The sequence below is a fragment of the Cetorhinus maximus genome, chromosome 1 (genome assembly GCF_964194155.1).
Source record: "Cetorhinus maximus chromosome 1, sCetMax3.hap1.1, whole genome shotgun sequence".
Classification (NCBI taxonomy): Eukaryota; Metazoa; Chordata; class Chondrichthyes; order Lamniformes; family Cetorhinidae; genus Cetorhinus; species Cetorhinus maximus.
The window spans coordinates 212,788,740-212,811,538 of record NC_135879.1 but is presented as its reverse complement, the minus strand read 5'-3'; the positions used below and the strand labels follow the sequence as shown (position 1 = coordinate 212,811,538).

The 22,799-nt window shown below is 44.1% G+C and overlaps 1 protein-coding gene across 9 annotated transcripts in view; it reads left to right on the top strand.

The window, feature by feature from the left end:
• ctif (CBP80/20-dependent translation initiation factor) overlaps positions 1-22,799 on the top strand; it is a 276,809-nt gene that overhangs the window by 202,464 nt on the left and 51,546 nt on the right. For 5 of the 9 annotated variants that reach the window (XM_078552799.1, XM_078552791.1, XM_078552821.1 and 2 more), the window contains 2 exons: positions 3,941-4,009; positions 13,998-14,445. In XM_078552799.1, coding sequence (XP_078408925.1) covers positions 3,941-4,009; positions 13,998-14,445 — 517 coding nt within the window. The remainder of the gene's footprint in view (positions 1-3,940; positions 4,010-13,997; positions 14,446-22,799) is intronic. The other 4 variants (XM_078552816.1, XM_078552814.1, XM_078552809.1 and 1 more) reach the window with 1 other exon arrangement.

The following is a 22,799-nucleotide window of genomic DNA, read 5'->3' as shown; positions in this document are numbered from 1 at the left end:
CATCGTCAGTATTCTGTTCTCTTCAACAACTGCCCATTTCTAATCTCCTCTTCCTCGGAATGGTCCTTGTATGCTTCACCACATTACCCATGTACACATCTCGAGTCATCGTACTCAGTTTAAATTTCTTCAGTTTGACATACACTGAAAACCATCCTGATAAAAGCCAGCGATTTTTACCCTGTAGGATTGTGGCCATGGTGTGTCGTTGCTCCTCCTCCCTTCAGCTTCACTATAATGGACTACCCCACCCTCCTCCAGCTCCTTTCTTCTGCTTCACAGTACTCTTGTAGTTGGATTCCTATCTTTCCCAACATAGCAGCACACCTCAAACAACACCTTCTCCTGTACCTCCAGTCAACTCTGTTGTGTCCAAAGATTCTATCCTTGGCCTTACACTATTCCTCTTCTTATATGTTCCTTCCTGGTTACATTATTTCCAACCTCCATGCATATGCTAAAGACACCCAATTTTACTTAATCATCAGCAGCCCCAGCTTCCACTGACTGCAACACCCTCCTTCGCTCTGTTCCAACCCATTGTGATTCGATTGTTTAGTTGTTGTGGCTCTGCACTCTCAAATTCCGTCTTTTGATCATTCTCCACCTTGGAGAATTTCTGAAAATCCACCACTCCAACTACACTTTTCTTCCAGCTTATCCCAATTTCTGTCAAGTGTTTGATCTGCCCCCTGTTATGACATGGCAGATGATGTGTGCCAGGTGGATCAAATCCACGAGAGAAACTTGATCCTGCTATCACAACGGTTTTGCAATTTGTATTTATTTCGAGATGCGTGCCCTGAATTCAGAGTTTAGAGATTTTTTTTAAAACTAAGATTAAAATATTTATTAACAAAAGAAAATATTTCAAGTACATACATAGGTCTACAAATTATTACTACAATAATTCCTAAAATCCTGGCTCCGAGTTACACCCCCTTTAAGGCAATGATCCAAAAATAGATTTTTACATTTTAAACAGATCCAGCAAATTAACACAATATCCTGGACAGTGGAATTCAAAATGGCTCTCTCCAGCTTTGGTTTCTATAGATAGCAGGCTTAATGCACAAATACTGGAGGCTTCACAGACTTCTATTGGGTCTTATAACGCCTTCCCCTGACACATAGCCTCATTCTCCTTTATATATGTTTCTTTATTTCTTAATATGTAAATTCTATTGTTTCATAAGTCTTTGAAACTGTATCTCCCTCATAACATAAAAACTTTCATGTCATCACTATATACTCATTAACCTCTTTGAAATTCAAATCCCCCTTCATCTGTCTAAAAATGCAAATTCACTTTACACCTTACATGCTAAGACCCCAACCATGTTTACTCATTAGCATATTAAAGACACTTCTGCACCTTACTTCTTTTGATAACTTCAACTTGCAGTCTGCTTGGCTACAAAGTGTAATTAAATCACACACACAGACAGAAAAACACAACCTCCCCATAAACTTACTTTATAATAAACCAGAAAAACATTACGAAAATTATTATACTCTCATGACACCCCCTTCATTAATCACTCAGAGCAATACATTAAAGTGCTATGTAAATTCGAATGTATGAATTAGGAGCAGGAGTAGGCCACTTGGCCCCTCAAGCCTGCTCCGCCATTCAATAAGATCACAGCTGATCTGATTTTAACCTCAACTCCACATTCCTGCCTACCTCCGATAACTTTTCACCCCTTTGCTTATCAAGAATCTACCTACCTCTGCCTTTAAGATATTTGTTGTAATATGATGCCAGCTGAGGTGATTCAACGTTGAGATCTTGACATTTTTATATTTAAACTTGAATTTTTTGTTGTTAACTTTTAAGTATTTACAGATCCCGGGTTACTGTCGTGGTGCTGTTACCTCCATTCAGGTCGGTTTCAGAGTGTTCTTTCGCGACTGTTCCAAAGTCTCACAACCCACTGAGAGCATAATTTTTTTCCTCATCTCTGTCTTAAACGGGCAACCCCTTATTTTGAAACAGTGACTTCTCGTTCTACATTCTCCCACAAGAGGAAACATCCTTTCCACATCCACCCTGTCATGTCCCCTTAGGATTTTATATGTTTCAATAAAATCGCCTCTACTCTTCTAAACTCCAGTGGATAAAAGCCTAGCCTGTCCAGTCTTCCCTCATAAGACAACCCACCCATTCCAGGTTGTCATCTAGTAAACCTTCTCTGAACTGTTTCCAATGCACTTACATCTTTCCTTAAATAAGGAGACCAATATTGTACACTGTACTCGAGATGTGGCCTCACCAGTGCCCTGTATAACTGAAGCATAACCTCCCTACTCTTGTATTCAATTTCCCTCGCAATAAACAATAACATTCCATTAGCTTTGCTAAGTACTTGCTGAACATATACCTTGAGTTTCTAGGGACTGGCTCTAGCACTGAGCTCTCATCTTTCTCCAGCTATCACTGTCTATCACCCCTGATGCCATCTCGGAACTCATCTTGCCCATGAGATCCACCTCCCCCACCTCTATTCCCACTAAACTGCTGACCACCCAACTCGTCTTCCTGGTCCCCATATTGATACTGTTAACGGTTCTCTCTCTTTATGTACTGTTCCTCCCTCCTTTAAGTCTGCCATCATCATCCAACCGCTCCTGAAAAAAAAACAACCCTTGTTATGTCCTTGCAAACTACTGCCCTATCTCCAGCCTCCCTTTCCTCTCCAAGTCCTTGAATGTGTTGTCGCTTCCCAAATCCCCAACTATTTTTCTGGAATTCTAGGTTTGAACCTCTTTAATCAGATTTCTGCCCGCCACAGTCAACTCCCTGGCAACTGTCTGAGGCTGAACCAGTCTGAGGCAGCCTTGATGTCGTATTTTACTCCCAGATGAGCTTCCAACCACCTAGCTGTGCTACCACAAAGATTGCTCATCTCCACCTCTGTAGCTTCACCCGATTCCACCCCTGTCTCAGGTGATCCGCTATTGAATCCCTTTGTTCCATGCCTTTGTTCCCTCTTGACTCAGCCATTCCAAAGCACTCCTGATTGTTACTTAATGCAGCGGGCCTTCCCAAAAAGAGGTAACACAGGGCTCTCGCTGGTTCTCCAGAAAGTGGCCGAGAACCTCCTCTCCCCGCCTCCACTAAATTCCGCCTTACATGCAGACGCGTACGCTATAGAGATGCTAATTTGGAAATTATTCGTTGATCAGTTTTCCCTTGCAAGTTACCTTTATAATTTTATTTTTTAGTTTTATCTTACATTTCCCTAGACAACCTGTAAATTGGACCATACAGGATCATTGTGTTTATTACTACTGAATCAAGGGAGTGCCACCAGGTTGAGAGATAATAGAAGAAATAATCCTTTTGATAATTGCCCCTTGGTTTCCTTTGCTTGTCGCAAAATAAGCTGTACAGACTCACGAGATCTTGGTTACTGAGTTGCTTTGGGATGGGTAGCTTCAATGTTTGGCGCATTCCGGTATCGGCACTAAGCCCACAGCAGTGTGATTTACACATGACATCAGCTCTGCTCTCAGTCTGTTTAGTCATTATTTGGCTCCATCTCTGTTATTAAAGTCCACCATATAATCATTGAAGGATTTGCGGCTTTAAATTGGAGTATTGTGCAAAATCCAAGATGCATGTAATTGTGTATTCTGTGGGAAGTGGTGAGTAGCCTTCAGTTTGAAGCATTGCCAATGATGCCACCATGCTAGTTAAATAACTGTGGTGCATGTTGGGATGTAATTTTTCAGATTCATTGGTAGGTACACCTTCTTCCCACAATGCAATTTTGTCAAGTTAGATGGTGCCACAGAGTTTTCAATGGATAATTGGTTAACCCTTGATGTCATTCTCCGAATGTTTTATCTTTTTAGTTGTAATTCCTTCCCTCTTCCCTGCTATTGTTATACCACTGCCCATTATCCTCAAGTACTTGCACTATCATACTTATAGATATGTTTACATCAACCAAGAGAAGCTAACGGTGGTCCTTCCAGCCAATGAGAGAAGGTCCCGTGAAAGGTTAGTTCGACCCTGGGGGAAAACTGGTGTTGGTATTGTGTCTCTCAGCAACTCCCTGCTCAAAATGCTTGAGTATTTTTTAAAAGAAAACCGTTGACAACAGGCCTAGCTTGCCAGATGACAATTTGGTGTTCTTAAGATATCATTGGAGGACATGCATTAGAAATAATATTGTTTAGCTTCACAATGACTTAGCAGATAAAAAGTACTACCAACCCATGCAGACCAAGGAAGTCCTGTGTTCAATTTATGGTATACACAAGGTTAACTAGTCTGTTAGGCCAACAGCTGGCTCCAGTACCCCTGAATTAAGTAGTGGGAGGGAAAAGGGGAGGGTGGGAAATCAGCTGGCAGTCTCTGATCATTATCCAGTGACCCATGCTGAAAATTTAAAGATGACGACAAAACTGAGCTCAGTTGCGATCATGCTGATGCTCAACCAGTAGACATTGCAACAGAAGTAAAGTACTGGAGGCCTCCAGTACTTGCTGGACTGTACTCTGCTCTCCCCACCCCCATCCACAAGTCACTAGCATCAGGAAATGAAGGCAAGGTTGGGCAGCATTTTGGGTATTTGTGTCTCCACAAGAAGCTGACAATTTGGGTTGAGAGGAAAGGGAAAATTCTCAAAAACAAAAAAGATGTTGATTTTATAATTCCACATTTTTCAGAATAATACATAGGTTTGATAATGTACACTACTGGAAGCCCACCAGCTATTTCTACATTCCACAGCACCCATTAGGGTAAGATAAGGAATCAGTCTGAGGTCAAGCCAGCATCTTTTTGTCTAGGGTGTGTGATGAGAAAGAACTGTTTCCCACAGAATTTATGAAACAAATATGGACCAAGTTGAACAGACATTTCCTTAATCGAGTATTTAGACTCATTGTTTAGGAATAGGAAAAAATGCAAATCTATTCAAAAAACATTCGTTTTTAATTGGTCCCCCATTGACAGCTGTGCCTTCAGTTACCGAGGCCCCAGGCCCTGGAATTCCTTCCCCAAATCTCTCCGCCTCTCTTTCCTACTTTAGGACACTCCTTAAAACCTACATGTTTGACCAAGTTTTTGGCCATCTTCTGGAAAGTGGGTTGGTGTCAAATTTTGTTTGATAATGTTCTTGTGAAGAGCCTTGGAACATTTTACTATGTCAAAGACACTATATCAATTCCAGCTGTACTGCTGTTGCAAGTGAGATTGTCAGACCAATTTAAGGACTGCCACTGACATTTGGTAAATGTAAGAGCCATAATACCAACACCAAACCATTCTCTGAGATTCTATCTGCATGACAAATCTTTCCAGCTGTTAATGACATTAGGATATTCTATTGTATGAACTTGTTGAATACCTGCCAAAACTTTGTGGGTGTCTCATTTTCTTCTATGGATTACCCTGCATTCCTCATGACTGGGGAAGTGAAATTAATTTTCTCTGGTGTTGGGATCACATCTGAGCATTCCTGGCTATGACCATTTCTGGTCATGGTAAATACATGGTTGAGGGCACTTAAAGGGTAGTGCAGATCAATCATTTGTCAAGGCAGTGTTGTAAGATTTCTAATTGTGAAAAACACTTTATGCTGGTGGTTAAAGGGGTTGTCACACAGAAGTCTTTGAAAAAGTTTGGCCATTTGACTGATGTGACATGATGTTGTAAATTGGAGCAAAAAAACAGTTGTACCAACAATGTTGCACAACCTTTTTATTTAACTGCTGATTGGTGAAGGTAATTTTCATTTATAACCGTACAATAGTTTGAAACAATCAAAAATGGCCGACCAAGCGCCTGCACTGATGCAAAAGCAGAACTGATCCACAAGTGTCTTATTTCAGTGTGATAACTCTCGAAGAATTGAGATAATGTTTTTTACTTATTTAAATGTATAGATATTTGTTGAACCATTTTTTTTTGTTAGGAGGAAGAAGAGCTGAGAGTCATTTCACAGAAAGACTGGAAGTGACAGACTTGTCCTTACCTTCCACCCCACCATCCTCCTTATTCGATGGATCACCTGCCACCATTTCCACTACCTCCAGCATGATGCCACCACCAAACACACCTTCTCCTTCCCTTCCCTTCGCTGTCAGCATTCCAAAGTGACCATTTGCTCTGACACACTGCTCCACTCCTCAATCACCACACAATACCCTCTCTGCTTCCCATGACACTTTTCACTGCAAGGCCATGAGATGAAACACCTGTCCTTTTACCTCCTCCCTTTTCATCATGAAAAGCCCCAAACACATCTTCCAGGTTAAACAGTGATTTACTTGTACTTCTTTCAATTTCGTGTACTGTGTTTGCTGTGCACAACATGGTCTCCTCTACATAGGGTAGGCCAAATGCAGTTTGGGTGACCACTTTCTGGAACACCCCTGTTCTGTCAGCAAGTGTGACCCTGAGCTTCCGGTCACCTGTCATATTAATTCGCTAGCTTTCTCCCAGTCTGATCTTTCTGTCCTCGATCTGCTGCAGTGTTATAATGAAGTTCCAATTAAGCTTGAGGAACAGCATCTCATCTATTGCTTAGGCACTTTAAGGCCTTCCAGACTCAGCATTGAGGTCAACAATTTTAGTCCATAACTTCTTCCCCATTTTATTTCCTTTATGTTTGCAGGTTTTAGTTTTTCTCCCTTTTGTTTTTGAATGGTAGCTGTTCATCATTCTGCCATTCACACCTCCTCTAGATGCATTTTGTTTCTTTACCTTGTCCCATTTCTACGCCCATTAGCCTTGCAGCTTTTCACATTTAATCTCTCCTGCCTTCCATCCTATCAGAGACACTGCCTTTTATTTTATTTCCGGGACCCCGATATAGTGGCTGGGTGAGGGTGGGGGGTGTAGCAATGGCATGCGTCCCAGAGAAAATCTCTTGTGGGGTGGAAAATTTCAGATAACTGGCTCATTACCAGCCTCTGCTGCCAGGTAAGTTGCCATCGAACCTGCTAAACCACTTCCAGGAAAAGTGTATGGAGGCAGGAATAGTCGGCAAGCTGGCCTGGCAGGCAGATTTCTTCATGCCCCTGTCTCGAAAGCCACCTCCGCAGGCGTGGAAAAATTCCAGCCGCTAACTCTGTTTCTCTGTCCACAGGTGCTACCAGACCTTAGTATTTCCAGCATGTTCTGTTTTCTTAACAGTACTTTATGTTTCAGCAGAATACAAGCATCTTATGCTCGTTATTTAAATGAAACCCAGAAAGAATATATCATCATAATGACCAATAAATAGAGTGCTGATTTGTACTATGAAAGCAGTGTTGCTATTTTATTGGAGGTATTGGATAAGCTGTCAGTACTTAAAGTTCATAAGGGACTGGGACCAGATGAGATGCATTGAAAAATAATGAAAGAAGTGAGAGTGGAAATTGCAGAGACACTGGCAATAATCTTTCAATGTTCCCTGGATTTGGGAGAGGTGCCGGAGGACTGGGGAATTGCAAACATTACGCCCTTGTTCAAAAAAGGTTGTAAAGATCTGACCTGCAATTACAGACCAGTAGGTTTAACTTCGGCGGTGGGGAAACTTCTAGAAACAAATATTCGGTATAGAATTAATAGTCACATGGAAAAATGTGGATTGATTCAGAAGAGTCAACATGGATTTGTTAAAGGAAAATTGTGTCTAACTACCTTGCTGGAGTTTTTTGAAGAGGGAACAGAGATTGTTGATGAGGGCAAGGCTGTTGATGTGGTGTATATGGACTTCCGAAAGGCATTCGCTATAGTGCCACACAACAGACTTGTGAGGAAAGTTATAAGTCATGGAATAAAAGGGGCAGTAGGAATGTGGATACAAAATTGGCCGAGGGATAGGAAACAGCAAATAATGGTTAATGGGTATTTTTCAGGCTGGAAGAAGGTTAGTAGTGGAGTTCCCCAGGGAACTTGGTGCTGAACTTGGTCCATAGGCATTCTGCAGCACTGAAATACACCTTCATAAGTAACAAAAGCTGCAAGATATCGGCTTTGTTCAACAAACGGTACCTGGAGTTAGCTCTCACATATTGAGTTTCATGAAGACTATGGTCATAAAATGATGCTGATCATTCTTGGATCATAGGAAATGGGTACATGTCTGGAATCATAGCTTGGTTGACCACCTTAAGTCTTAAGTTTGCCATTTTTGCATTGCGCAATGACTAGTTTCGATATCCACGGTGCTGAGTTGATTCACTCAATGATATCATCTGCTTCTAGTCATTTCACTTCCTGTGACACTTCAGCATGGATTGCAAATAGAAACAGTCTTGAATTTTGCAAGACTGGTGAAATTGATGTGCTGACGCAAGGAGTATGACACTGCCCTTTAATCTCCACAAAATCCAGTCTGTGTCTTCGATCACGTTAATGTGTGCTTCAATTAGGGTTGTCAAGTTTTATGCCAAGCCCATCGAACTGGTTTACCCCCATAAGGGTTCCTGCCTTTAGCTACATAAAATGTAAACCTGTTTTTGTAGCGTACTGGAACTGTGATTGTTCCCAAAGCCAGAACAATCAAGCCATCGTAAGCCTGAAGAGTGTCTATTGCAGGAATGAGAGAAAGTTGCAAAAATTAATGATTGTAGAGTTTGTTGTTCAAAATAGGAACTTTTGGACCAACATCAATGAGAAGTGACATTGAGATGTCCGCATTCTCGACTGGGCATTCCTTAAAGTGACCTGGCGTTTTACCATCTGTGAAGGTATGCATGCGCTGTAACCCCACTCTCAGGAAGAGACTCCTCCACATGAAGTCATCTTCCTTGACCTGCAGACCTTTGCAAAGTGATTCCACTTTAAGTATGAGTTACACTTTTTCCCTCGAGCTGGACATGGTGTTGTGAATCAATGAACACTTTCACAATTTGGGCACATGTTTGAGAGTGTCTGATCATGATCGGGCACCTATTGATGAGACTGCTGAGGTCTCTTTGTCTGTAACTCTTGCATTTGAGCTGGCTGGGCAAGCTGTGGCTGCAACAATGAGTCTGAGGGTGGATTTCCGAGTAACCTCTTTGAATCTAACATGGCAGATTCAAAACAAAAAGCTAAAAGCTACTGCGGATGCTGGAAATCCAAAACAAAAACAGAATTACCTGGAAAAACTCAGCAGGCCTGGCAGCATCGGTGGAGAAAAAAACAGTTGACGTTTCGAGTCCTCATGACCCTTCGGCAGAACTGAAGTATAGTTAGGAGAGAGGTGAAATATAAGCTGGTCTAAGGTGGGGGGCGGGGGTAGAGAGAAGTTGAGGGTGGGGTGGTTGTGGGGACAAGCAAGCAGTGATAGGAGCAGATAATCAAAATATGTCACAGACAAAAGGATCAAAGAGGTGTTGAAGGTGGTGATATTATCTAAGAAAAGTGCTAATTAAGAATGGATGGCAGGCTACTCAAGGTACAGCTCTAGTGGGGGTGGGGTGGAAAGACTAAAAAAGTATTAGTTGTAGATTTAAAAATAATGGAAATAGGTGGGAAAAGAAGAATCTATATAAATTATTGAAAAAAAAGGGGGAGGGGGAAGAAACAGGGTGGGGATGGGGGGAGGGGGAGTTTAAGTTCTAAAGTTGTTGAATTCAATATTCAGCCCGGAAGGCTGTAAAGTGCCTAGTCGGAAGATGAGGTGCTGTTCCTCCAGTTTGCGTTGGGCTTCACTGGAACAATGCAGCAAGCCAAGGACAGACATGTGGGCAAGAGAACAGGGTGGAGTGTTAAAATGGCAAGCGACAGGGAGGTTTGGGTCTTTCTTGCGGACAGACCGCAGGTGTTCTGCAAAGCGGTCGCCCAGTTTGCGTTTGGTCTCTCCATTGTAGAGGAGACCGCATTGGGAGCAACGAATGCAGTAGACTAAGTTAGGGGAAATGCAAGTGAAATGCTGCTTCACTTGAAAGGAGCGTTTGGGCCCTTGGACGGTGAGGAGAGAGGAAGTGAAGGGGCAGGTGTTGCATCTTCTGTGTGGGCATGGGGAGGTGCCATAGGTGGGGGTTGAGGAGTAGGGGGTGATGGAGGAGTGGACCAGGGTGTCCCGGAGGGAATGATCCCTACGGAATGCCGCCAGGGGGGGTGAAGGGAAGATGTGTTTGGTGGTGGCATCATGCTGGAGTTGGCGGAAATGGCGGAGGATGATCCTTTGAATGCGGAGACTGGTGGGGTGATAAGTGAGGACAAGGGGGACCCTATCATGTTTCTGGGAGGGAGTAGAAGGCGTGAGGGCGGATGCGCGGGATATGGGCCGGACACGGTCGATGGCCCTGTCAACGACCGTGGGTGGAAAACCTCGGTTAAGGAAGAAGGAGGACATGTCAGAGGAGCTGTTTTTGAAGGTAGCGTCATCAGAACAGATGTAAAGCAACTGAGAGAATGGGATGGAGTCCTTACAGGAAGCGGGGTGTGAGGAGCTGTAGTCGAGGTAGCTGTGGGAGTCGGTAGGCTTGTAATGGATATTGGTGGACAGTCTATCATCAGAAATTGAGACAGAGAGGTCAAGGAAGGGAAGAGAAGTGTCAGAGATGGACCATGTGAAAATGATGGAGGGGTGGAGATTGGAAGCAAAATTAATAAATTTTTCCAGGTCCCGACGAGAGCATGAAGCAGCACCGAAGTAATCATTGATGTACCGGAGAAAGAGTTGTGGGAGGGGGCCGGAGTAGGACTGGAACAAGGAATGTTCCACATACCCCATAAAGAGACAGGCATAGCTGGGGCCCATGCGGGTACCCATAGCCACACCTTTTATTTGGAGGAAGTGAGAGGAGTTTAAGGAGAAATTGTTCAGTGTGAGAACAAGTTCAGCCAGACGGAGGAGAGTAGTGGTGGATGGGGATTGTTGGGGCCTCTGTTCAAGGAAGAAGCTAAGGGCCCTCAGACCATCCTGGTGGGGGATGGAGGTGTAGAGGGATTGGACATCCATGGTGAAGAGGAAGCGGTTGGGGCCAGGGAACTGGAAATTGTTGATGTGATGTAAGGTGTCAGAGGAATCACAGATGTAGGTGGGAAGGGACTGGACAAGCGGAGAGAGAAGGGAGTCAAGATAACGAGAAATGAGCTCCGTGGGGCAGATTCAATTTGGAATGCCAAGTCCCGTGGCTTTTCCCAAGGTTAAATCATCATCCTCCATGAGGGGGCATTCCATAATTCATGGAATGTTTTTCAATTAATTGGTCACAAATTAGTTTGTTAATTAGTGTGTCAAATTTACATATAGAAACCAATTACCGTAAAGCTGCCACATATTGTTTCATGGGCTTACCATTTCCCTGGCATCTCTGGTGGAATGTATATTGTTTAATCATCACACTTTTCAGAACACTTACAGCTGTATCACATGTCAACATGTCTTCTGTGAGCTGCTCGAATATTTGCTCCAAGTCAATGTTTGAGTATTGCCTTCTTGCAGAATGGAATACTCCATTCCCATAGCAAGCAAGTAGGTCTTGAACCCAGAAATCCATCGATCCCAAAGCATGGGTGGATCTCTTGGCAAAGAAAAGAACAGTGCTGGAGCCAGTAAATTTGAACTATTCCCCATCATCCCCATTGCCAGTCGTTGTGTTTTATGCCTCAGAGCTATACAGAGATGATACACAGGAGCTTTTTTCAATGCTTTAAAATGTCTATTCTCTTGCTTTGTGCAGCTTGCCTACAGTTTAGTCTCTCTTTCTTGGTCACCACACCCAGACTTAACTAATCACACACACACAACAGAAACCAGACACACACAATCAAACAACGAACAATTGAACACGACAATGGGGAGCATGGAGGCCTCCGGGGGGAGGTGACAAGGGGAGTGGGTGGCAAGGATCGGGGAAGCTGGGGAGTGATGTCTGATCCCAGGGATTGCCAGCAATCCTCCCCTCCTTGTAGTTGCCTGTCTATCCAATGCTGGATTTAAAATAGGTTCACATTAAAATCAGGAGTGGGTGGGTTAAAGTCAGAATTCAGATTTTTAACATGTTAACCTCACAGCTGATCCAGCACATTTTGGGGGGTTGAAATTCCCCAAAATATCTTTCCAAAATCCCTGGATCATATATGCTTTTTTTATACAGCTTTATCAACTTGTTTAACCATTTTTAAAATTTGTGTATTTGAACCCCCAAGTCACTCTTATCCTCCCCTTTTTAAAGTTTTAGTATTTATCATATATTTATTCATATATCCTTTCTTTATTCTTTCATTAAACTTCAACTGAATACTTCTCAATCGACTAACTTGTTCATGTGCTCCTCAAGTCACTTTAGCCCTCTGCACAATTTACTATGCTGATTGCTTTTTGTGTTGTGTGTTTCTTGTACCCAAATCTAAATCAGGAAAGCTCTCCTTAATAGATCCTTTCAATTCCTGAAACATTAACTCTGTTTCTCTGTTCACAGAGGCTGCCTGACCTACTGAGTATTTCCAGCAGTTTCTGTGTGTTTTTATTTCACATTTCCAGAAGCTGCAGTATTTTGCTCTTGTGTCTGCATACGTGGATGTTGGATTTATTCTGAAAATAGCGCCTATTTGTGGAGAACACATGATTGCCAACACAATTTGCCAATCTTAGCCGCTCCACCTGGAATAGATACTGAGTAGAAGAAGAAGAGGGAAATCAAGGGCCGGTTCCTCTCTTCTCCCATTGACACTTGCAATTCTTACCGATTGGCAACGGCAGTGCCAGAAACCAGTTTGCCAGCTTGCCCCACAGGTCTATGAATAATACACACTATAGGGATAGAACAGTAAGGGAGAAAGGAAGAAATTGCAAAAGGAAAAACTTTTTTGTTCTTTAGTGAGTCTTAAAAGAATGCTGGTGATACACAGCACTTACAAACCCTGAGAAGCCAGTAGGGTATGAGAGAGGATTTGGAATGCAAAGTAGATTCCTTTATTTTAGTGAGAATGGGCAAAGATTTTCTGAATTATTCTTCAAAATTTGCACTGTGACATACGGGAGTACTGATATTAGCAATAAAAACTCATTCTAGTTCAATGCTTTAACATCAGAATTAGTAGAGAAAAGCATATGAGGACTGCTGTTTCAAGGATAGAAATGCACATTTTTTTATAGGGCAAGGGAGTGGAAGGGACCAACAGATTATTACAAACCACCTCATGTTAAAACAATACATCATTGGTTATACATAAGTCTATTTAAGAGGGCCTGATTAGAGACAAATTATAATTTGTGTGACTCATTGTTTAGAAATGGCTCTGTCTGTGGTAGAACTCTCCTGATGACTCAGTAGATAAACAAGCAGTTTTGTACTGAGTCAGACAGACCAGGATGGTTGCAGTTTTGATCCCTAATCTGTGTTGAGTTCACTAATCTCAACTGCATTGGCAGTAGGGCGCGATAGTAGATCTTCCAAAATAGGGAGGGGAAAGATCGGCTAGAGCTTCAGCTCCTAATTATCATTCCTCTGCAGGAAAATGTACATGAATGGCGTTGATTGAGAACAGGACTGACGGCACATTTCTTATCTGAATAGAATGTGGATGCTGTTCTGTCTTGGGATATTGTCCTCTAACATCAACAACTTGCATTTGTATTGCACCTTTAACATGGTAAAACATCCCAAGGCACTTCAGAGGAGGTTGGCCTTCACATACAAGCGCATTCCAGCAGGGGTCTCAATAATGATCAAGAAGGGGAATCCTGGCTGACATTTTGTTTTAGCCCTTCATCGACTTTGATTGTAATGCCTGAAATGCGCCCAAGCTAACAACCAATTTGGCACAGACTAGGTAGAGAACCAGGGGCCTTTCTAATCTGTGTGGATCAGCCCCCATATCAGGGAGTATATTCATTCACTGATCCATAAGTGAGAAAAGCAAATATTCTATTTAATAAATATTAGCACTATTGTCTAGTCTATTTTAGGATGTTCTAAGTCTTTAAGGAAAATCTTGTGCGGTGCACTTGCATGGAAAAGTGTGCTTGGTTTGTGTGAGCTGAAGAGAGTTACAGATAATCTTTATTTTGTGAATGCATAATGAGCTGATGTATTGTCCTTATTTGTAGGAGACAGCAAAGGACTCCAGGAGGAAACAAAGTGCAGCAACAACATGGAGAGCATCAGCCGAGCCACATAAAACACAACCGAGATCACTCGAGACAGTACCAAACTCCAGCGCCACACGCTGCAGGAAAGCAGGGTCCACCAAATCATGGCTACAGCCAGCAGCGCCGATGGCAGCACAACCAGAGACACTCTCCTAACGACAAGGAATTGAACAAGAATGCCAAAGACAGCAGTAATGTTCAAAGCGAGGATACCTCGCACAGCCCTGTCCAGATGACAGGGGAGATGCATAAGCCTACGGATCCGCCCAGCAGTCCAACTCAGCAGAACATCCAGAACTCTGAAATAAAACAGAGAGACAGCACTTCAGATCGGCAGGTGGATCAACCGAAAGTTAATCTGTTGGAGTCTTCGAAAGATAGACTGAAAAGAAGGCTGAAAGAAAAGGTACATTTCTTTTTCCCCTTTGTTCAACTCTTGCACCCCTCCTAAAAACAAAACTCACAGACTGACTCTTTTTTCTCATTTTTTATTAATTTTAAAAATCTTTCACTTAATCAGAAACTAAATCCAAAAAAGTCATGTGTTTAAGCTTCCTGGTTCAACCTTCCTCTTGCTTGAGGCCATTAAAAATCTGTTTAAGGTGAGCTACAGTGAAACTAAGCAACTTCCTATTGGTAGGTAGTGATTGAAATAACATTTTTTTCTTGTTCTTAAAGTGATCATTTTACAGCCATTATGAATGAGATTAATCAAGTGCTGTAGACATACTTGAACTCTCAAATGGTGTTTGACAAAGTTCCTTATGTGAGCCTAGTAGGGAAGGTTAATAGAATATAGAATAGATGGCAAATTGTCGAGATAGATTGAGGCCAGCATTTTCTGGTCCTGCTGCAGTGGGTTCCCTAGCGGCAGATGCGGCAGGTCATTCAGATCTCCATTGACTTCGGTGGAACCAAAGGACCTTGCCGTTGGGAGGGCTGGAAACTGCAACCCCCCCATGATAGAAACAGACTAGCTAAGATCTCTTTGAATGGCGGAACATATTCTACTGACTGTTCCACTCCCCTGCTCCAATGTATGCACTGACTAGGAAGAAGTAACCAGTTGTGTATAACAGGAACCAAGTTTGGTTCCAGTGTTTTTCACAATATTCATTATTGGTATGCAACAAGGTGCCTGTGGTAATATTGTTATGACCAGGGGTTCCCCTCTATTCAACCTCCTCAGTTGGTAAACAAAGGCTTAAGATTTCTTTCACTCACTCACTCGCTCACTCATTCACACACACACACACTCTCTCACACACACACTCTCTCACACACACACACTATCACACACACACCCTCTCACACACACCCTCTCACACACACCCTCTCACACACACCCTCTCACACACACTCTCTCTCTCACACTCTCTCTCTCACACTCTCTCACACACACGCACTCACACACACTCTCTCACACGCACTCACACACACACACACACACACTCATTCACACACACACACGCACTCACACATGCACTCTCACACGCACTCTCACACGCACTCTCACACGCACTCTCACACGCACTCACACACTCACTCACTCACGCACTCACGCACTCACACACGCACTCACACACGCACGCACACTCACACACGCACTCACACACGCACTCACACAAGCACTCACACACGCACTCACACACACACACACGCACTCTATCTCACACACTCTCACACACACACACACTCTCTCACACACACACACTCTCTCACACACACACACTCTCACACATACACTCTCTCACACACACACTCACACACACACACTCTCTCACACACACACTCTCACACACACACTCTCTCACACACACACTCTCACACACACACTCTCTCACACACACACTCTCTCACACACACGCACTCTCACACACACGCACTCTCTCACACACACGCACTCTCTCACACACACGCACTCTCTCACACACGCACACTCTCACACACACGCACTCTCTCACTCACATGCTGTCACTCGCACGCACTCACTCGCTCGCACTCACTCACATGCACGCTCTCACACACACACACACACTCTCTCACACACACACACTCTCACACACACACTCTCTCACACACACTCTCTCTCACACACACTCTCTCTCTCACACACACTCTCTCTCACACACACTCTCTCACACACACTCTCTCACACACACACTCTCTCACACACACTCTTTCACACACACACTCTCTCACACACACACTCTCTCTCACACATGCACTCTCTCTCACACACACGCACTCTCTCTCACACACACGCACTCTCTCTCACACACACGCACTCTCTCTCACACACACGCACTCTCTCTCACACACACGCACTCTCTCTCACACACACGCACTCTCTCACACACACGCACTCTCTCACACTCACTCACACACACGCTCTCACACACACACACACACACACACACACACACACACTCTCTCTCTCTCTCTCACACTCACACACACTCAGAAATAAGGAAAGTTAGAGTCCAGTAAAAACAAAAAGTTAGAAGAATATACGGTTAAGTGTCCTTTGATTGTCCTTGAGGCGTAGATCTTTAAATGTTGGGGCCAATTTGGATTAGCTGGCTTCGTGGATATGGTCAGATGTAGCAATTATTACGAGATCTCGGTTCACTGGTAGATCTCTAGTAAAGTTGACTTCTGAACCGGCTAATATATTTGTTTCAAAATAGAGAGAGGGAGGAGGCACAGCGTTTCAGCCTGTTTCCGCTGCTGAAAGCTTTTTGACGCTCCCTGTGTCACCTGCAGTCCCTTTGTCATACTTCACCAATTGTGTATCTCCAAGGGGTTGTGTGCGGGTCTGTCCGTAGCAGCCTTTGGCCGGAATTTTACAGCCCCATTGGCGTCGGGTGTCATGGCAGGCGGGGGTGGACAATAGGTGAAAAGGCCAAAAATCAATTTCACGCCATTTTAAAATCAGTTTGTGATCATCCACTCCACCTGTCAATGGCGGGCGGTGTTTCCTGCCATCGAACATTGGGAACCTAATTACTATAGCATCTTGTTATAGGCCCTGCTCGCCGGAATCATCCCCCCCACCCCACCCCACACTGCATCGTCCGGGCACGTCGGCGTATTGCACACGGACTTTTACACATCTGTACCTGGCGAGCTGCACTTCACTCGGGACTTTGTGGGTTTTTTTGCTTACCTTACTTCGGGCAGCACTCGCGGTCATCAGCACCAGGCTTCGCAGGCAGCACCACATCATTTTTACGGGGGGCTCACGGGCAAGTCTCTACCTACCAGACCAGCCTTAAGGCAGGGGTGGCTTCTCAGTGGCTGCAGGGCTAGGGCTTGCTTGGGGAAGGGGAAGAAGTGGCCTTAGGCAAGGGCTGTACTCGAGAAGTGGGGTGTGTTAGGGGGCACATGTTATCTGTGGCCTCAAGAGGTTGAGGGCTGAGGACGCAGTCTCCAGAGGAGATAAGGCCAGATGGAGATGTGAGGGTGTGCATAAGGAAGTGAGTGTTGTTGTCCCTTGAGCTGGCAGCGAGTGAAATGCCAGTGAATATATGATGGCCTTGTGATTGTATGAGTTTAGAATGATGAGATGGTTGCCTTACCCTGGCAGCATGGATGAGATCGTTCATTCGTTTTCTGCACTGGATGGTTGACTCTTGTGTGCAGCATTGGCACTGACCACCTCTGCAACCGCTTCCAAGCTGGAGTGGTGAGACTGATGGGCCTCCTGCGGCCAGAGCTGGAGTAGATGACATCGTGGCGGACCTCCACGGCATCCAGATGCATCACTGAATCGGGGGGCTGCACTGTTCTTGGCTTTTGGGGCCATGTCTTCACCGGAGCAGTCTTGAGCTTCTAACGTTGAGAAGTGTGCAGGCGGCTGCAGTTAAAATATGGTGCCCTGCGTGAGGAAGCGGCAAGGTAACGGCGTGATGGGCAAACCGGCATCTGCCTGCCAGCGAGATGGCGTGTTTCCTGTGGCTGCATAACTAATGAGGTAGGAATGGGACGATACAGCGCGAAAACCTGCCATTGCAGCCGGCGGGTGAAACGACTATTTTCCCGGCCACTACCGCACTTTGTGCAAATCTGGGATGATTCCTCCTATTGTTTCAATATCCAGCACTTTGCATTTTAATGCCTCTTCCTTAGACAGTGACGAGTTTTAATAAACCTTTGAATTATAGGAAATATCTCTCCCTTCACACCCCCCTGAGGGTGTCTTGTTTGCTTTTTCGCCTTCACCTTGGAAGGTGGCCTTGTATTTTTAAGGAGTTTGTTCTGTTTCATTTCAAATTGCAAAATTTCCAATCAGTTGGAAGTTGAAAATACATATTTCCAAAAACAAAAGGGCATTTTACATCTGAAAAAAAAAGCGGATGACACAAAGATTGGCCGGGTGGTTAACAGTGAGGTTGAGTGTCTTGGGCTACAGGAAGATATAGACAGGATGGTTAAATAGGCAGATAAGTGGCAGATGGAATTTAAGCCTGAAAAGTGAGAGGTTATACACTTTGGAAGGAGTAATTTGACGAGGAAGTATTCAATGAACGGCATGGCACTAGGAAGTTCTGAGGAACAAAGGGACCTTGGCGTGTGCCCATAGATCTCTGAAGGCAGAGGGGCATGTTAGTTGGGTGGTGAAAAAGGCATATAGGACACTTGCCTTTATCAATCGAGGCATAGATTACAAAAGTAGGGAGGTCATGTTGAAGTTGTATAGAACCTTAGTGAGGCCACAGCTGGAGTACTGTGTGTAGTTCTGTTCGTCACATTATAGGAAGGATGTGATTGCACTGGAGTGGGTGCAGAGGAGATTCACCAGGATGTTGCCTGGGATGAAACATTTAAATTATGAAGAGAGGTTGGATAGACTTGGGTTGTTTTTGTTGGAGCAGAGAAGACTGAGGGGCGACCTGATTGAGGTGTACAAGATTATGAGGGGCATGGACAGGGTGGATAGGGAGCAGCTGTTCCCCTTAATTGAAGGGTCAGTCACAAGGGGGCATAAATTCAAGATGAAGGGCAGGAGGTTTAGGGGGGATGTGAGGAAAAACCTTTTTACCCAGAGGGTGGTGACGGTCTGGAATGCATTGCCTGGGAGGGTGGTGGTGGCGGGTTGCCTCACATCCTTTAAAAAGTACCTGGATGAGCACTTGGCACGTCATAACATTCAAGGCTATGGGCCAAGTGCTGGTAAATGGGATTAGGTAGGTAGGTCAGGTGTTTCTCACGTGTCGGTGCAGACTCGATGGGCTGAAGGCCCTCTTCTGCACTATGATTCTGTGATTGCCTCATGACAATATCTAGAGGGGAAATTATTAGAAATGTTTTCACTCAGAGTTGTTGGGAACTAGAACACTGTACTTGAAGGGTGGAAGATGATTCCATAAATAATTTTAAAAGAGCATTGGACAGGTATGTGAAGATGAGGAACTGGCAGCTTACAGACAAAACGTTGGGGGGGCCTAAATGGTGGGACTAAGGACAGGATTTTTTTGGATGGCGGTATTTCCTGCCCTGCCGATACTGGCTGCCCCACTGCCACTTAACGCTCCAATGAGCATTAATTGGCAGGAGGTGGGACCTCTGCCCCTCTCTTGGGAGGAAGTCCTCCTTCAGAGAGCTGCCAGCCAATCTGATTAATCTGATTGGCCAGCAGCTGAGTAGTTGCAGCAGCGCCAGTAGTGCTGAACTATGACTATAAGCAGCTCCCAGATTCGAAGTCCCAGAGTCCAGGACCAGGTAAGTTCGGGTGTTCTGGATAAAAGGGAAAATCAAAACTCAATGGCTGCTATCAACTACCCACTATCACAATGACAACCCCCCTCCAAACTGAGTGGGCCCCAGAAGTGTTAACCCAGCGGTCATGTGATCGAAGCTTATCATCCCAGTACCCAGCAGCTCCATCAATCAATCGGCCAGTTTGAGAACCAGACTCTGCAACTAGCTGCAAGTCATCAAGCAGCTAAAGTACTTAACCTGTTCCAGTTTCAAAGTTCACTTGAAAACCAACCTCCTAGATTTTCAACAACAAGAAAACTCGCAACCTGCTGTGAACCTTTTGCTTTACAAGACCTCATTTCTTCTTTAAATCATCGAAACCATTCAAGAAACCACAGGCCTGCCAACTGGGAGACCAGGAATCATGAATCAGAGACTAAATTAGCTGTAATCTGGAAAGTGCAACATCATTATCTGTATCTGATCTTTGTGTGTGCGTGGATGAGACTGTGCATGTGACGTTGCGTTAATTCGGGTGAGTGTTGAGAACATATAACATTCTTTATTTTAAATTTATGAAAGCTTGTTGCTAGACAACTTAATTGGAAAAGACATACCTCTTTCCATAAAAAACACACTGGTCACAGGCTGTAAGAGCAAATACATTCTGTCTGTGACAGTCAGACTCTGAAAGTAAATAATTACTGTGAAGTAGCTATTAATAGGGCAAGGAGGGTACTAGGTTGTAGTCCAAACACCTCCAATTACAAGTTTAAATAAATTATGTTGACATTTTATGGATCAATGCAATTCTGGAGTAGAAAATAGGATATAAGTACATTAGAAAGGTAATTGCAGTCTTAAAGAGACTGGGCTTATGAAGAAGGCGCAAGTGACTGAAGTGATTTTTAGTGGAAAAGACTGAGGGAAGACAGGATACTTGCCTTGCAAACAAGGTTGAAGTAAACAAACTATTTAAATTGAAAAAATATAGTCTAAGAAGACATGGAGAAAATTCACAAGCCTTTAGAAAAGTTAGAGACTGGGAGAAAAAATTCCTCTCCCACCGCCAAAGAATAGTGGATCTGCAGAACATGCCTTAAGAAGGTAAAGTTGGGAAGTCAAGCCTGTTGGTTGAACCTCTGAATTTAGTCCTTTAATCCAGTCAAATTTGCCATCGATGTATGGTTTTAAAGGAGTATTTATATGCTGGGGTTCAAAATTTAAGGAATGTATTTATTGTGGCAAAAAGAGCTCTAATTTAGAATGAATCATGATGTAAAGCTACCTGGATTAAATCTAGTGTGAATATTTTGTTCTGGCTTTAACAGGGTACACATCTTTCTAGTCTGTTAATCTGTATTCCTAATACCTCCGGTAACTTTAAGTATTATATAGGGCACCCCAAAGGCTTTACACTTTTCAAAAGAGCTGAACTCCCGAGGTGAGGAGAGAGTGACTGCCCTTCACATCAAGGCCGCATTTGACCGTGGCATCAAGGAGCCCTAGCAAAACTGGAGCCAATGGAAATCGGGGAAAACTCTCCGCTGATTGGAGTCACACATGGCACAAAGGAAGATGGTTGTTGTTAGTCAGTCACCTCAGCTCCAGGACATCACAACAGGAGTTCCTCAGGATAGTATCTTTGGCCCCACAATCTTTAGCTGCTTCATCGATGACCTTCCTTCCAACATACGCTTAGAAGTGGGGATGTTCGCTGATGATTGCACAATGTTCAGCACCATTCATTACTCCTCAGATACTGAAGCAGTCCATGCCCAAATGCAACAAGACTTGGACAATATCCAGGCCTGGGCTGACAAGTGGCAAGTAACATTCACGCCACACAAGTGTCAGGCAATGATCATCTTCAACAAGTGAGAATCCAACCATTGCCCTTTGATGTTCAGTGGCATTATCATCACTGAATCCCCCACTATCAACATCCTAGGGGTTACCATTGACCAAAAGCTGAACTGGACTAGCCATATAAATACTGTGGCTACAAGAGCAGGTCAGAGCCTAGGATCATGCAATGAGTAACTCACCTCTGGACTCCCCAAAGCCTGTCCACCAACTACAAGGCACAGGTCAGGAATGTGATGGAATATTCTTCACTAGCCTGGATGAGTGCAGCTCCCACAACACTCAAAAAGCTTGACACCGTCCGGGACAAAGCAGCCACTTGATTGGCACCACATCCGCAAACATTCACGCCCTCCACCACCGATGCACAGTAGCAGCAGTGTGTACCATCTACAAGATGCACTGTAGGAATTCACCAAGGCTCCTTAGACAGCACCTTCCAAACCCACTGCCACTACCATCTAGATGGACAAGTGCAGCAAATAGATGGGAATACCACCACCTGCAAGTTACCCTCCAAGTCACTCACCATCCTGACTTGGAAATATATCGCCGTTCCTTCACTGTCGCTGGGTCAAAACCCTGGAACTCCCTAACTGCACTGTGGATGTACCTACACTACATGGACTGCAGCGGTTCAAGAAGGCAGCTCACCACCACCTTCTCAAGGGAAACTAGGGATGGGCAATAAACGCTGGCCCAGCCAGCGAAACCCACATCCCGTAAATGAATTTAAAAAAGGATATATTTTGGAATTCTCCGAGAACAGTAAATTAACAGAAGGATTTTCTTGGAGGAGATATTGGCTGGGACACCATCATCTAATATAATTGGAAGTGTGAAGTTGGGACAATTCTGCTGTTTCTGTCACTATTTTGAAACAGATGTAATGAGTCTGACTTGCCAGTAATGGATTTACAGTTATGCTAAGCAATTAGCAGTGGGAACATGCTATGGCAATCCTAATTCAACACGAAATGATATAGTGGGCCTGTTATGAATTCAGGGAAGGCTTATTTTTTAGGCATGTAGGGGAGAAGAAAGGGCTGGGACAATCTGGGATTTCCAGGACGCTTAGAACAGGGGCAGGAATTATGTTTGCATGAGAATGAGCATTGCAGGGGTGAAACATTGCCTCTTACCTAATGTTTCTCTGGGAGCATCAATTGGGCATCTGTTTTGAAGCCATCA